Source organism: Solanum pennellii, chromosome 4, assembly GCF_001406875.1.
Source record: "Solanum pennellii chromosome 4, SPENNV200".
Lineage (NCBI taxonomy): Eukaryota > Viridiplantae > Streptophyta > Magnoliopsida > Solanales > Solanaceae > Solanum > Solanum pennellii.
The window spans coordinates 70,868,243-70,884,580 of record NC_028640.1 but is presented as its reverse complement, the minus strand read 5'-3'; the positions used below and the strand labels follow the sequence as shown (position 1 = coordinate 70,884,580).

General features: G+C 31.5%; 2 protein-coding genes across 4 annotated transcripts; both read right to left on the bottom strand.

The window, feature by feature from the left end:
* Window positions 1–1,228: 1,228 nt before the first annotated feature.
* On the bottom strand, window positions 1,229–3,277 carry LOC107016297 (probable protein phosphatase 2C 9). 2 transcript variants are annotated; one of them, XM_015216791.2, is made up of 4 exons: window positions 2,913–3,277; window positions 2,680–2,719; window positions 1,821–2,057; window positions 1,229–1,714 (listed from the first exon to the last, which is right to left on the bottom strand). In XM_015216791.2, exons 2-4 carry the CDS (start codon window positions 2,707–2,709, stop codon window positions 1,403–1,405), a joined length of 579 nt encoding a protein of 192 aa, XP_015072277.1. In that variant the 5' UTR covers window positions 2,710–2,719; window positions 2,913–3,277; the 3' UTR covers window positions 1,229–1,402. The 2 variants fall into 2 exon arrangements, with proteins under 2 accessions (XP_015072277.1, XP_027772031.1); XM_027916230.1 differs by having other exon boundaries at window positions 3,135–3,276.
* A 7,550-nt stretch (window positions 3,278–10,827) lies between these two features.
* LOC107017658 (cryptochrome-1) lies at window positions 10,828–16,095 on the bottom strand. Of its 2 annotated transcripts, XM_015217857.2 has the most exons (5): window positions 15,398–16,092; window positions 14,567–14,785; window positions 13,289–13,995; window positions 11,896–12,692; window positions 10,828–11,343 (listed from the first exon to the last, which is right to left on the bottom strand). In XM_015217857.2, exons 1-5 carry the CDS (start codon window positions 15,708–15,710, stop codon window positions 11,340–11,342), a joined length of 2,040 nt encoding a protein of 679 aa, XP_015073343.1. In that variant the 5' UTR covers window positions 15,711–16,092; the 3' UTR covers window positions 10,828–11,339. The 2 variants fall into 2 exon arrangements, with proteins under 2 accessions (XP_015073343.1, XP_015073344.1); XM_015217858.2 differs by lacking the exon at window positions 10,828–11,343 and having other exon boundaries at window positions 11,892–12,692; window positions 15,398–16,095.
* Between the last annotated feature and the right edge of the window lie 243 nt (window positions 16,096–16,338).

The following is a 16,338-nucleotide window of genomic DNA, read 5'->3' as shown; positions in this document are numbered from 1 at the left end:
TATGAGGAAAGGTAAAGGTAGACTAAGAAAGTATTAGCATGAGGTAATTAGATAGGACATGTCCCAACTCCAGATTACTGAGGACATAACCTAAGATAGAAAGGTATGAAGTCGCGTATTAGGGTAGAATGTTAGTAGGTAAGGAGTGTTATTTTGATTTTTGAAGGGTTTAGCCGTATTTTCATAATAACTTGCTTTAGATTCCACTATCACATGTTGTTGATTGTGTTTAGGTTATCGCATCATTTTGTGGTTATTATTGTTACCCTATTAGTTGTTTTGTTTCTCTGGTGTTGTTTCCTTTTTTCATGCATATTTTGATATGTTGTACTCGAGCTAAGGATCTTCTGAAAAAGACCTCTTCATCTCCACTATGTAGGGGTATGCTCTGCATATACTTTACCTTCCCCAAACCCCACTGGTGGATTCACTAGTTATGTTATTGTTGTTGTCCTCGTAAACCATAGATAGTGTTGATTTCCTTACCTTCTCCTCATCATTCAGAGGTCTATTGTCAAGTATAATTTGGACCATTTCGACCCTTAAGCTTCAAATAGTGTCTCTGCCATACACTCTAACCATTTTTATATTTGGTGGATGACTAATTCTAAGAATTTCAAAAGAAAAATAGGAATATTTCCTTTACAGACAACAAATTGTGATCATATATTTCATACAAATTTTTGCATAAACCAATCTCTTCCTCAGAAAGAGACAGAGACAGAGAGAGGAAATCAAGGTAGCTAAGAGAAGAACAGACATTTTGATTCCAAGGGTGTGACCTAGTGGTCAATGAAGAGGGTAGAGCACCATAAGGTCTCAGGTTCTAATCAGGGATAAAAGACTAGGTGATTTCTTCCTATTTGTTCTAGCCTTGGTGCATAGAGTCACCTAGTACCTATTGTTGGTAGGAGGTGGCAGGAATCTCATAAAATTAGTCAAGTTGGACGCAAGCTGGTCCAGACACCACAATTATCGAAAAAAGAAAATGGACATCTAATGAACAGGGTAACATGTCTGCTCATCACCTTTGTACTAAACCTTCGGGTACTAAAACTTCCATTTTCCCAAGGCTCACCAAAGGAATCGAAAACGGAAAAATGTTCTTATATTTTGTGTCATGTGGCATTCAGAAATATAAACTGCAGGTAGTTCAACAAGCACAAAAAGATAATGGAGGTTCAGACTATGGTACATGAGTGCATTCAAAAGCATATTTTTCATGATGTAAATAAATACAACAGCTTTATTGGATGGTTCAGGTCTCCTCACTCCTGGAAACACAAATATAAGACAGAAAAAACAATAAACTGTGCCTGCCATAAAACAATAAACCAATGAGTATTACAAGTTATATTGGGAATGTCAATTGCACCAAAGGTTATCTACAGAAATTTGTCAATTACTGACTACATTGCTCAGATTTCAGGAAAGCACCTGGCATATTTGAGACAAAACCTCCTCGGTCCTCAATGCTGCTTCGTTCTGTATTTGGCTCATGATCTATAGTCATCTGAATAGCTTGACCACCCCGAGAAAGAACAGCTCGTGAATCTCCCACATTAGCTACCCACAATCTTTGGCCATTTACCAGTACAGCAGTGACAGCAGTGGACCCACCTCGGCCCAAATTAGAACTATTTGAAAGTATTTTCTGGTCAGTTTTTTCATAGGCTTTTGTGATTGCCCGTCGTGTATCTACCCAAAACTCCTCCTAGTAAAATCAAACCGGGAGATGAGATGCCAACTACTCAAAAGTTCTCCACTACATTATATATTTCAAACAGCCATTGGAAATTCAGGATGCATAGAAAACTTACCTCCTCTATGATATTGGCAAACAGATGTTTCTGCAGATAAGAAGGAACCTCTTCCCCCATATGACCATCATAAATAGCAAACAAGCCAAGCTCGTGTTCTTCAATACGTACAAATTTTGCAACATGGTAATCTTCCATCGCATGATCAGCTTTCCCCTTCACTAGGCTAAAACCATACTTAATATTACCCCCGTGGCTTCTTCCTTTAGAGCTAGAAGAAGACTCTCCAACTACACACTGAGTATTAAAGTAAAAGAAAAATTGAAAGAAGTAAATCCACTAACTTGTTAAGAATAATGAAGCTTGAATAAGAAGAGCAAGAATATAACCTAGAAAAGACGAGACATGAAATAATCAACTTCTAAGTGGAGCAAATTTAACCCATTTTTTTTTAATTTGGTCCCAATTTACAAAAGGATCCATCAGCCATTCACACATCATTTTGATGCAACTAACAGCATATAGTTCAATTTTACATCAGAAGTTCCATGGAATGCAAGTTAAGACAAAACCTTAGGCTATCCTCTTCTTCTTCTTTTTTTTCTTAACAGGAAACATACGCAAAACTTTTAGTCCTTGCACTAAGAAATCTAGTAACTAGATATCCTAAAGTAAATATAACGACAGCCAACTTTACCTTAGCAGTCAATTACAATTGTAGCATCCATAGAGGAAAGTAAAAAGTACTCTAATTCATTTGCAACATCTACTGAGTGTTGCTTATGAGTTCTGCAGAACCTCAATCACACTCAAAGCTCACTTCTTTTTTTTGTCATTACTGTAAATGAACTCATAACACCAGCATAAAAATTATCAAATAAACATGAACAATCAAAATTAAACAAAAGCACATTTTTACCTGTCCACCAAAACAGCCCAATTTCACCATCCTAAATAATCTGCCACAAAAGTGAACACACATCAACCAAATTTTCAAACTGATCAAAACCCATTCAAGAAACAACCATAAACTCATGAAACTCACACCATAAAACTCTACAACTCAATCATTCATCACAACCCATAAACCAAAAAAAAAAAAAGGGTAAAAACATATACTTAAAGGGTATTCAACAACTCAATCAAACTTACCAATTTTAAACTCAAACAAATAATGGGTTAATTGGGTGCTTGCATAACCAAGAACTCCCCTTTTTTTTTTCTTATGTGCTTTTGCCGAACCAACAATGACGGTGAACAGCAAAGAAGCTAAGCTTAACACTCAAAAACCCCTTTGGCTTTACACTCAAAAGATAAAGAAAAAAAAAACACTTTCTTTTTTCTCCTCTTTTTACGTTACGAAATTTTGTTAACCTTTTGCGAGTCTTGTTCTTTTCTTCTCAACCGTCTTCAGGACAAAATTCAAGAGAGGATTTTTTGGCTGTTCACAGAGAAAGTATGGAGGGGCAAAATTGGAATATTAAAAAAATAAAATGTTGACTTACTTCTCTCTCTGTTTGAACATTTCAAGGTTTTATTTTATTTTTGCTAAAGCGTTACGGTTTCATATACGACCAAAAATTGAAGATGTCTTGTTTCATCTCTCTCGAAATAAGTGTAGTTTTTAGCTAAATAAAATTATTTTAAAATAATTATTTTTAATTCAAATTTATTTATATTTTTTGATTTTGTGTCAAAATTAATATTAGAAAACATATTAAAATAGATTATTTTAGGAAATTCAACATAATAATGTTAAATTGCTTCCTACTATATCCTATATACTATCTTTATTCTATAATAAGTAAAATTTTAAGATCTTTTATATTATTCAAAATAATTTCAAATTTTAAGATGTATACATGAATTTTTTTTTATATTTGTCATTTTATTTATTGAAATTTTATATTTTATAAGAGATACATTATATTACTTACAAAATTATATTTAAAATTTCTCAACAGACAATAGTGAAAATTATGTCCTCGAATGTTTTTTTTTAATTTATGTATTGCTTCAATTCGGACAATGCAGACATGTAAGAAAGATATTTAAGGACATACTTTAAACCATAATCAATGTTATTTTTTTTTGTGAAATCATAAATCTAACTTTATAAGTAGTGTAATTTATTTTCTGCAAATATGAAATTTCAATAGATGAAATGACAAATATGGGTAGAAAATTCAAACATCCATCTTGAACGGTGAATGATTCAACTATTTATACGTTCATTTTTAATTGTCATAATTTCCTTTTTAGAGTCTAACATTAAGAACTTTGACTAATATTTTAAGATATTTTTTTAATCATAATTATATGCAAAAAATTAAAATTTATTATATTTTTTCGTATAGTTTTTTATTATCTAAATTTTTTTATTTAGAAAATCGAACGAATGTAATCTAATTTCACTTTGTAAATTAGTCAAATTGATTTTTAAAAAGTGTAACATGACAATTAAAAGTGAACATAAAAAGTATTTTAAACCATAAAAACATCACTTAATATTATGAAATATAAGGAGTATTTATTTTTTTTTTAATAATGTGAAAGAATTAAAATGACACTTATTTTAAAACGAAAAATACATATTTTCCTATTTAAACTTTGAATATGAGTCACTTTTTAATAGGGATCTTCAAAATGAAATTTCTCCACATAAACTCGAATTAATTAATCCCAAAAACAAATTATGTGGGAAAACCAAAAATTAAAAAAAAAAATCTACTATATGTACGACTTCAAATATTTTTTTTTTCTTTGAAGCATTCCTAACAAAATCCACAAAAATCTTGACAATTCTTGCGATCAAGTTATGCATTTTATAATAGAAATTGAGAACACACTTTTGACCATCTACAATATTATGACTTTTAATATAGTATTTTTCTTATAGTTAATGAATCATATTTGGTTAATTGAGTGTTGCTTAAGGATCATAATTTGAATTATGTACAAATGCGAATTTTATTAGCCTCACACAGAAGTAAATTAAGAATACGAAGATCACATGAATATTATTATTTTAATATGTAGACTAGTAAAATTTTCAATAATAACAAAAAAGTAATATCATATTTGACTAGTTATGAATGATGTGCACACAAATATACAAAAATATATAAGTGCAAAATATAAAAAAAAGTGATTCATATTTTAAAATGGACTTTCACCTCATTTGAGGTTAATTAGTCCTTTAAAATTAAATACAATAATTCGGATATAATCCAGGGTTGCAGCTAGGAAAACAACAATTTCAACCAATATCCAACTGCATTATTAGTTATTAGTGTTTATAAGGGTGCATAAATATAAAATTAAAATAAAATTTGTCATCCATTTCTCAAGATATATACACATTATGTATATGTTAAATATAATCATAATTAATAAATGTATGTAGAGTTTCAATTATAGACGTAAGTCTGCCTCTTCACGAATAGTGTTACCTATATATATATATAGTGTCCAGCTATCACCTATTGTCATGAACCTAACATACAAATATATGGATACACTTAAACAATAAATGTGAGGCANTTAGAAAACATATTAAAATAGATTATTTTAGGAAATTCAACATAATAATGTTAAATTGCTTCCAACTATATCCTATATACTATCTTTATTCTATAATAAGTAAAATTTTAAGATCTTTTATATTATTCAAAATAATTGAATTGTTCAAATTTTAAGATGTATACTTGAAATTTTTTTATATTTATCATTTTATTTATTGAAATTTTATATTTTATAAGAGATAAATTATATTACTTATAAAATTATATTTAAGGTTTCACAAAAGACAATAGTTAAAATTATAATTTAAATTATGTCCTCGAATGTTTTTCCTAATTTGTGTATTGCTTCAATTCGGACAACGCAGACATATAAGAAAGATTTAAGGACATACTTTAAACTATAATCACTATTGCTTTTTTTGTGAAATCATAAATCTAACTTTATAAGTAGTGTAATTTATTTTCTACAAATATGAAATTTCAATAGATTAAATGACAAATATGGGTAGAAAATTCAAACATCCATCTTGAACGGTGAATGATTCAATTATTCTTAAGTTCACTTTTAATTGTCATAATTCCCTTTTTTAGAGTTAACACTAAGAATTTTGACTAACATTTTAAGATGTATTTTTTTAATCATAATTATGTGCAAAAAATTAAAATTTATAATTTTTTTCGTATAGCTTTTTATTATCTAAATTTTTTATTTGGAAAATCGAACGAATGTAATCTAATTTCACTTTGTAAATTAGTTAAATTGATTTTTAAAAAGTATAACATGACAATTAAAAGAGAACATAAAAAGTATTTTAAACAATCAAAAACGGCTAATAAATCACTTAATATTATGAAATATAAGGAGTATTTATTATTTTTTTAATGAATATGAAAGAGTTAAAATGACATTTTAAAACGAAAAATATATATTTTTCTGTTTAAACTTTGAATATGAGTCACTTTTTAATAGGGATCTTCAAAATGAAATTTCTCCACATAAACTAGAATTAATTAATCCCAAAAACAAATTATGTGGGAAAAACACAAAAAAATTTAAAAAAATCTACTATATGTACGACTTCAAATATTTTTTTCTCTTTGAAGCATTCCTTACAAAATCCACAAAAATCTTGACAATTCTTGAGATCAAGTTATGCATTTTTTATAATAGAAATTGAGAACACATTTTTGACCATCTACAATATTATGACTTTTAATATAGTATTTTTCTTATAGTTAATGAATCATATTTGGTTAATTGAGTGTTGATTAAGGATCATAATTTGAATTATATACAAATGCGAATTTTAGTAGCCTCACACAGAAGTAAATTAAGAATACAAAGATCACATGAATATTATTATTTTAATATGTAGACTAGTAAAATTTTCGATAATAACAAAAAAGTAATATCATATTTGACTAGTTATGAATGATGTGCACACAAATATACAAAAATATATAAGTGCAAAATATAAAAAAAAAGTGATTCATATTTTAAAATGGACTTTCACCTCATTTGAGGTTAATTAGTCCTTTAAAATTAAATGCAATAATTCGGATACTGCAGCTAGGAAAACAACAATTTCAACCAATATCCCAACTGCGTTATTAGTTATTAGTGTTTATAAGGGTGCATAAATATAAAATTAAAATAAAATTTGTCATCCATTTCTCAAGATATATACACATTATGTATATGTTAAATATAATCAAAAATTAATAAATGTATTTAGAGTTTCAATTATAGACGTAAGTCTGCCTCTTCACGAATAGTGTTACCTATATATATATAGTGTCCAGCTATCACCTATTGTCATGAACCTAACATACAAATATATGGATACACTTAAACAATAAATGTGAGGCAAGCAAATATGAATCATTTTGTATTGTGCTTAAGCAAAGTCTATGCTTCTCACTTTTGATTCTTCTGACGTCTCATTTCTTTCTTTACGTCTCATTCCTTCTCTCTTATTATGTCGTTACTTATTTTTTCTATTGTAAATTCTCTTTTCAGTTGATTAACAATAATAATATAATCAATCTTAATATTAAGTCTATGCTTCTCATTTTTTATTCTTCTGACGTATCATTTCTTTCTTTACGTCTCATTCCTTCTTTCTTATTGTTTCGTTGCTTATTTTTTCTATTGTAAATTCTCTTTTCAGTTATTATTATTAATAATAATAATAATCAATCTTATTATTGTTAAATATTTTATATAGTATTTATTTTACCTAGTGTATTATTCGAACTCTTCAAAATCAATATCACATTTACATCGAATTCTCAAAGTATTATTCTTTAGAAGTCAACCCACATTCCATAAAACGGTTAATTTTATTAAACTTTGTATAATTTCTTATATGAAGTGCAACCTTTTTGCACATTTGTGTAAACTTATTTGAAGACTACTAAAAACTTGTCAATTTCCAAACATACTCTAAGGGGTTATTGTGTTACAGTATATTATATATCGATTAATGGATGTTGACCTTCCATCGAATATATATACACATAATAAATGGATCTCTCAATATTTAATCCATGTAATTGGAGTAGGCATCTTTAGGATTAATTTTATCTTATTCACCATGATGAAGCCAAAAAGAAAAAGTTTATTTTACGAGTCCGGAGCCTAAAGGTATAAAATTATAACAAAAATTTTAAAACGGTATATAAATTTTCATTTTAACCAAAACGGCAAAATCGCTGGTAGAGCAGCGATTTGCTAATTTTAAATATATTTTTTTTAAAGCAGCGATTTCCAATATAATTTTTTTAATTTTTTTTTTAATAAATCGCTTTCTAGGCAGCGATTTCCAATATAATTTTTTTAATAAATCACTTCCTAGGCAATATTTATGATGTCTACATGGACACATATATACCTTTAAAATACACTATTAAATAATGTAACGGGTTAAAAGGTCATTTCCCAAAATTCGATATTGTTATAACAATTTCGATCAAAGTTCGAATATATTTCAGATCTTTTTCCTAATAAAGTTCATTGAACTGTTTGAGGTACGTTTCATGAACTCTATGTCCTACATTTGGTTTGGATTTTTATTTATTTATTGAAAAAAGAGGTTTAAATTAAATCAACATTATATTTATATAAATTTCATAAACAAATATATACCAATTAACTTTATATAGTTATTATAATGTAATTTTGTAGGTAATTTTAATCTTTTTCATAGTTCATGTTTTCTTAATATATTATTTCAAGTTTGAATTTATAGTTTTGTATAGCATCATTACATGCTATAAACATCTAATAACTCAAATAAAGCTCAAACTAAATCTTCTTCATTTTCATCATCTCTTATAATAATACTGTATTATGAATTTTCTTTTATCTTTATTATTGATGAAACTATATTTTAGCATAATGTTGTAACTAATTTAATAATTTTTTTGTTTAATTATACTTACGTAGACAAAAAATAATAATTTTGGTCTTTAGAAGCATGCATTAGTTACACTTACATATTTTGTGTTGTCGATACTTAATCATAAAGGAACTCCAAAAAAATTGAACCAAATCAAGAAATGGAGAAGTATATATAATTTTCTAAATGTCGACATAGTTGATATGATTTAATAAATAAAAGATTCAAGTCAAATCGACTTACGTACATACCCCTCTAATTATAACGTCTGGACAAATGATTAGACAGAACTTAATAATAAATTGACAAACTTTTAGTAGATAATCTATTTAAAAGATAAATATAACTACAAAAAGTATACATAATACAAATACAAATTAACTTCTGTGTTTGATGATTCAACTCAAATGACAAATTATTAAATACATAAATTATAGTATATTAGATCAAAATAAACAATATGCATGTATCATAAGTTTGGACCGTGATATACTAAACCACCTTATTATTTATTTATTTTTTTAAAAGAGGGGGAAATATTCAAATAAGAATATCCCTCCCTATTATTAATAATCTTTATCTTAAATATTTTTTTATTTCATAATTCTCATGTTTGTGGTTGACTTCTATGGTAGCTAAATAAATGCTAATCATGGATTTTATTCTTATAACTTTTCTTCATCATATCCCATCTATGAATTATTAAAGGGCATCATTTTAGATTTATTTAAGCTTTGACTATTGAAAAATTCAAATAAAAAAACACTGGGGTATTAATTACCTTATCTTATAAATCCACTTAAGTGATATGCTAAAACTTCACGAAAAGTTTATGATCATTAACCGTCCATGTACTACTTGTTTTTATCAGAGTTCTTTTATTAATTAATATTTTAACGATCGTTTAGGATACACATTTAAATTATAATTTGTTTTTATTAAATATTTTTCATTCAAACTCTTAGTAAACTTGCACGTATCTTCTCAAGTATCTATTAGGTAGTTAAGCTAATAGATATGTTTTTTACTTTGTTTTATTGTTTTTGATTTTTTTTAGAATTATCCTCCTTGTATGCCAAATACATGGAGAGGAAGAGAACCCTTGTTTCCCTACAATCACGAGTTAGAGCGTACACTATGCAATATGAATCGAAACTTGGGAATAAGTGATGATGATCCGAACCAGAACATCCCAGCTCCGGTTGATGTTGTATAATTTAAAAATATGACATATTCTATCTAATATATATATACTTGATAAGGTGTGCTTAAGTGTATTAAAAACTTGAACCAAAAGTGTCTAGTATGAACACTTTACCATGTGTTCAGTTTAGATGTTCAACTGAAACAAATCATAGTCAGACTTCTGATTTTGAAAGCTTTCAGTTAGTATCTGTCATCTTAGATATTGCTTGTGATGATAGAGAGCCATGCTTCAAATTTCAGATTACTTATATTTTTCATGTAAACTCATCATTTCCACTCAACTGAAGTGTTTTTTTTTTCTTTTTTTGGTGTTTCTGGCTAAACACTTTACTAATGCATGTTCAACAACAATAAGGACTAGCTGAAGTTGCAAATGATGTTGGATTTCTGTCAAAAACATAGAAGAGTCTCTCTTGTTCAAGCGTAACACAACTAACTATAAGAACTAACTGCTCGTTCAAGTACCCGAATATCTTCTGATGCATTGNTCATAGTCAGACTTCTGATTTTGAAAGCTTTCAGTTAGTATCTGGCATCTTAGATATTGCTTGTGATGATAGAGAGCCATGCTTCAAATTTCAGATTACTTATATTTTTCATGTAAACTCAACATTTCCACTCAACTGAAATGTTTTTTTTTTCTTTTTTGGTGTTTCTGGCTAAACACTTTACTAATGCATGTTCAACAACAATAAGGACTAGCTGAAGTTGCAAATTGATGTTGGATTTCTGTCAAAAACATAGAAGAGTCTCTCTTGTTCAAGTGTAACACAACTAACTATAAGAACTAACTGCTCGTTCAAGTACCCGAATATCTTCTGATGCATTGATAAGATACACACACACAAACACGCACACACAAGACCAAACCGGGAATGTTAACAACTCAACTTACAGCTTTCAGCTGAATAGACACAACTGCCAAGCAGAACAATGAAAATGTTCAAACTAGAAATCTTATAGAATAATGACAATGTTCCCATAACAAAAATATGAGATGAAGCTGCTTAAACCACATGTACATCCGTCAAACAGAGTTTGAAACTATGATATCCACAAAAATCTAATTAGTTCCAGGACTTCAGATAATCGTTATTGCCATCAAAATGTAAGTAGCAGAAAAGAGAAGGAAAAAAAAAGGCACAAGTGTGCGCTTGACAGAGGACTGCAACCTCTTTCTAACACTTATTTGGCCTTATGAGAAACTTCTATACTATACAGCAGAGACACATATATGGTATAATAGGTAAATGGGGATGCCCGACAGATGAGGATGAAAATCAAGACGAACCACCTGATCAATTAGAGATATAGACACAAAGATGGCTGATCAGGTCAGGACTATGAGAGAGAGAGTAGATGAATGCTGTACTAAATGTGCTGAGCCAAATGTCTGTATTAGCCACTTGCTTCTCCACCTTGTTGCTATCGTAGCTCCACATAAATGATCACCTGTAAGCAAGTTAAACAAGCCAAAGGATAAGACATTTCCCGGAAATTTCAAGGTGGTCGTCTTGAGCCTAAGGCCTTAAAAATGGAAATATGCACCATATTTGTATACAGATGTGTCTGCAGTTAGTTCAAAGGAAGCACAATTCATATTTGCTTGCGTTTGTTTAAATCAGACTTTTCATGTAGGACTTCTCACTGGCCTAAAATTTTATGTAATCTTTTATATTGTTGCTCATCTAGTTTTGAGTTGATTTTCTTTTCAAAAGTTAGCCATAGCTGTATCAAACATGATATGCAAGAGAAACATACCAATGCAATTTGCAATGCTTTTTCACCAGCTAACCATGACATACAGGAAATATGAAGGACATGAGAAATGTGATCCGTGAATCTGTGACTAGTGCCATTCATGAGTAGTCATGTTTGTTTGTGCTAGCAACACTAATGCTTATATTCAAACTGGAATGATCAAATTTGTCCATTTCCTCATTTTCATCTCTTTTTGATGAATATCTTCTTCTACTGATTATTCAAGAAACTCACGTAGCTTACCCTGTTTGAGAAAGCCGCTGCCAGTTCATTAGCTGGTGAGATTGTGGATGCCTTTGCAAGTAAGATGAACTGGTCCCAATACCATTATCATCACCAACATATTGGTCCGAATAGTTACTACTTGAGGGAGACCATGTAGGCACTACACCCCCATCCCTTTCTCTAGTACTACTGGAAGATTCTGCTGTTGAATCTTCAGAATTCCTCCTACCTACCGCAAAATTAAAATGTGGGGTGGCATTGGTTCGAGCAGTTTGCATGACGGCTTGGTCACGCGTGTCTCTCCTATGACCTTCAGCTACATTTATGTCTGTTGGAACTTCTGCCCTACTTTCCACAAGTGAATTTCTAATGTCCACAGAGTTCTCTTCATCTTCAGCTCTGAACAAAGATGACGTCATGCTTGGCACCATTTGATCTTCATAGCGTCGAACAGTAACTATTACGGGGTTGTTCCTCACTGGTTCACGGTCCATTTCCATATGCATAGCCTGAGGAAATGCTATTGGGGAGTCAGCAGAGTCACCATGTCCTTCTTCCATACCATTCTCAATCGCAGCTCTTGCAGCTGCATCATTCTGCCACATTTGTGATAGAGCTTGTTCTAGTCTAACTTTTGCTGAATCAATTTCAACTATAGGAAGAGGATAATTGGAACCCAGCTCAATACCAGCAGCTTCAAGCACAGATTCTGGTGCATTCCATGGATGGTGTATCCATTCGGTGGGCAGCCTAGCAAGTTCAGGAAGCCACCGCCGGACATATTCCCCATGAGGGTCACACTTGTATCCCACAAACTGCCAGAAAGAGAACAGGTTCAAATAACTAGTCAGCCTTTACCAAGAAAATTCACATGAAGAAACAAGAACAGAAACGGAAAAAGGGATATATATAGCAAATCTGCAGCCTCCCTTTTGTTTTACATGAAAAAACAAGAGAAACAGAAGGAAGGCTTCCTTGTATTGAAAAGACTCGGATATCAATTCAATACCAAAAGAAGCTCACAACCACTGTACTAATAAGTAATATCTCAGGATATAAAAGAAGCAGAATTTGCAATTAGGCATTTACATACACATTCCATCTTAAGCTTTAGCACTTTCTGTAAGAAGATTGAGGCCCATGAGATGTTCATGCAATGTCTACTAGCAAGTCAGTGCCTTGAAACTAACTTACAATCTGAAAATAACAATTACCGCAACATGGAAGGCTATAACCATTCGAAGTATATAATAGTCATAAAGTTATTAAAAAAATTACGGTAGTAGTCTATAATTGGTGTTCCAGCAACTCTACTATGTTAGAGAAATAGAAGAAAAGGAATTTCAACTATGAAGTTATGAAAAATTCCAATTGAAAGAAGAGATTCTCATCAAAGATTACCCTAACATACCTGTGGATTATCAATCCGATCAAGCTCACGACCATCAGGTAGGGTACCAGAGATATATTGCCAACCAAGAGCATCACTCTCAAGATCTGCATCTAACAATGTGTCCCAAAAATACTTCATCCCCCACCTCCATGGAAGCTGCAGAACCTTCACAAAGAAACTAGATACCACGACTCGGATACGATCATGAAGCCAACCAGTTGCCCATAACTCTCTCATACCAGCATCAACCAAAGGATAACCTGTTCTACCTTGTCTCCATGCCTTAAAGTAGCCTTCATCCACTACCCATGGGAAGTACCTTAGGTGACCAAGCAGGGGCCTTTCATGGCTATAAGGATGATTAAAACTCATGTATCTTGAGTACTCCCTCAGCCCAATGGACTTAAGGAACAAATTAACACTCTCTTCACCAGCTTTATTTCCTTCATTGGCCCAGAGAACTTGCTTGATGCGAACAAAATGGAATACCTTACGAACACTGACTTCCCCAAAATGTAAATGTGGAGATAGAAAGGATGTTGTTGCACTATCAGCTTTCCGACGGTTCTGCGAGTACTCAAGTAATGGTCCATTAACGAAAGTAGTAAGTGCTTTATCAGCATTACTCCAGCCAGGTGACCATGCCCGAGCAAGAAGTGCATTGCTTCCTTTCTCTGATTCATCTTCAAATACCAAGTTGTCTGAAGGGCATCTTGATGCATCACCTGAAAGTTTGCACATGAACCCATGTAAAAACTAAATTAAAATCTAAACCAGTGCTCCTACAAGTACATTAATACCATCCTAGGAATTTGTTTTAGCCCTTAGCTTATTAGTGACAGCTCAAACATCTAAATGTTCAGCATCACCTTTCTACTTTTGAAGGACTTGAATACCTGCAACATTCACATTATACACCATGTAGTGATCTCCGAGCTTAGAGTGTAGCAACACGTTCATTACGGTGCAATGACATTATTTTTATCTGACAATTAATATATCTATTACCTTGAGGGAGATCTCCTAATTTGTGTGCATCATTGGTGAAACGTAACACTAAGCCAAGCACGACAACAACATACCCAGTATAATCCCACAAGCGGCGCCTCGGGAGGGTAGAATATATGCGGACATTACCCCTACATTGTGGAGGTAGAGAGGTTGTTTCTGAAAGACCCTTCATGCCCCACTAACCTTCTACCCTAAGCACCGTATGTTACAAAAATATGTACAAAAAAGAAAAGAAATTTATCCAGAAAGCCAACAAGATATGGAGAAGCTCAGATGAGAACAAACCAGATATAATCCTTTTGGGAGGAAGAAGTGGAGCTTCTGGATCATAAGGCATGCTAAGGCATTTCTCCCAAAAAGCAGAAAATGTTGTGAACGGGCGACCTTCATCGTCATTAACTTCCCATGGTTCATAGAGCAAATCAGCATTAAAGGAACGCACTGATATACCTTGAGCTGTTAAGATTTCTTTTGTGCGATGATCTCTCACAAGTGAAATAGGATCTAAAGCAAAAGAAGTTAAGGTGTTGGTCAGGATAAGGTAGTGGATGAAATTGGCTGAGCAAAACTATGCATCTTTTAAATCCTTCTACTGAAAAGAGATGCTTAAAATAAAAGCCATGCATATCTATTAGCAATTATCCATTCAACCATGATCAGATCAAATGCCAAGCAACACCCTTTCTGCTTCTATTAATCAAATAATAAGGATATGGAATATGTTTAGTACAACAAATCCAGATTACTCTAGTTCTAATTCAGGCACTAAACAAATTAGTAGCCAGAGAATGCTACAAGCACTGAGGATTGAGCATAGCAAAAAGTATTGCACTTAAAATTCTTTAGTTATATGAGGAAGACACATGCTAATAATTTATTATATTTACCAGAAGACAACTGAATATCTTATTCTTAAAAGGACATATAGGAAGCACCAATCTCAATTAAGCCATCCCAACAATATAGTACTATTAACTTTTGAAACAACATAAAGAATAATCAAATCAAACAAAATGATTACAAAGGAAAGCCAAAAAAAGGAAGTAAAACAGTGGTGCTCTATCTTTTATTTAAAGAAGCAAGAAAACCACAGAAAAAATGGAAACAAGTACTAACCATACAAATGATTGAAGAAGAGCTGAGTAGCACCAGTAGATTTAACAACTTCAAGAAGAGAAGAAATACTATCAGTAGATCTCTTTGTAATAAGGGAAGTTCCAAGACTCTTCAAAGATGAATCAAGATAAGCCAAACTCTGCTTAAGCCACCATCTTGAAACTCTACCAGGATAATAATGCCCTTCTTCTTCAGGAGCATAAATAAACACAGCAATAACTGCCCCTGCTCTAACTCCAGCAGCCAAAGCAGGGTTATCTTCCACTCTCAGATCCCTTCTAAACCATACTATGCTACAACCACCACCTGACATCTTCCTTCAACAACACCAAAGACTACTCTTTTTCTCTCTATTTTTCTCTCTTTCTATGTAAACACCATGTTATTGAGTCTTTCTTGGACAGAAGTATATTGGGTTAATCTTATCTATACTTTGACTGTTCCCTGTAGCTTTCACTGAGGAGATAAAGATTACAAAGATGATTTTTTTTAGGCAAATTCTAGTAAAGAACCTAACTTTAACAAACCCCAAATGTTATTCTTTGATGAATGATGAGATGCTTTTCTTGTGAAGTTACTATAGGCATTGTCCACCCAAAAAAACAAACCCCTCAAGAGAAAGAGGGAGGAGAAAGTGAGATTGAGGGTGATTGGTTATGGTGGTGGGGTAACATGAGAACTTATGGGAGATTTGCAACCACAACTTTATGTTTTTTCAAGATTTTATTTTTATATCTTTCTTTCTTTCTTATCCTAAGAAGGAAACAAAATTCCACCAAGCCTCTATCTCTAGTGCCTTCTCTAATCCCCTCTCTCTCTCTTTGATGACAGGGTGGAAAATTCTTGTTAAATTCAACATTAGCTTTCTTAGGTATAATAAAGTCATAAAATTAAATGTTAGATTTTCTTGAATCATTGCAAATTGAATGTGATTTGAGTAG

Excerpts from the sequence above, each read along its gene's own strand:
- LOC107016297 (XM_015216791.2), bottom strand. The coding sequence starts at position 2,709 with ATGGTGAAATTGGGCTGTTTTGGTGGACAG. Across the intron at positions 2,058-2,679 it reads TGGGCTGTTTTGGTGGACAG|TGTGTAGTTGGAGAGTCTTC; the intron begins GTAAAAATGTGC and ends TTTAATACTCAG. Across the intron at positions 1,715-1,820 it reads TTGCCAATATCATAGAGGAG|GAGGAGTTTTGGGTAGATAC; the intron begins GTAAGTTTTCTA and ends TGATTTTACTAG.
- LOC107017658 (XM_015217858.2), bottom strand. The coding sequence starts at position 15,710 with ATGTCAGGTGGTGGTTGTAGCATAGTATGGTTTAGAAGGGATCTGAGA. Across the intron at positions 14,786-15,397 it reads CTTCTTCAATCATTTGTATG|ATCCTATTTCACTTGTGAGA; the intron begins GTTAGTACTTGT and ends CTTTTGCTTTAG. Across the intron at positions 13,996-14,566 it reads TCCCAAAAGGATTATATCTG|GTGATGCATCAAGATGCCCT; the intron begins GTTTGTTCTCAT and ends GCAAACTTTCAG.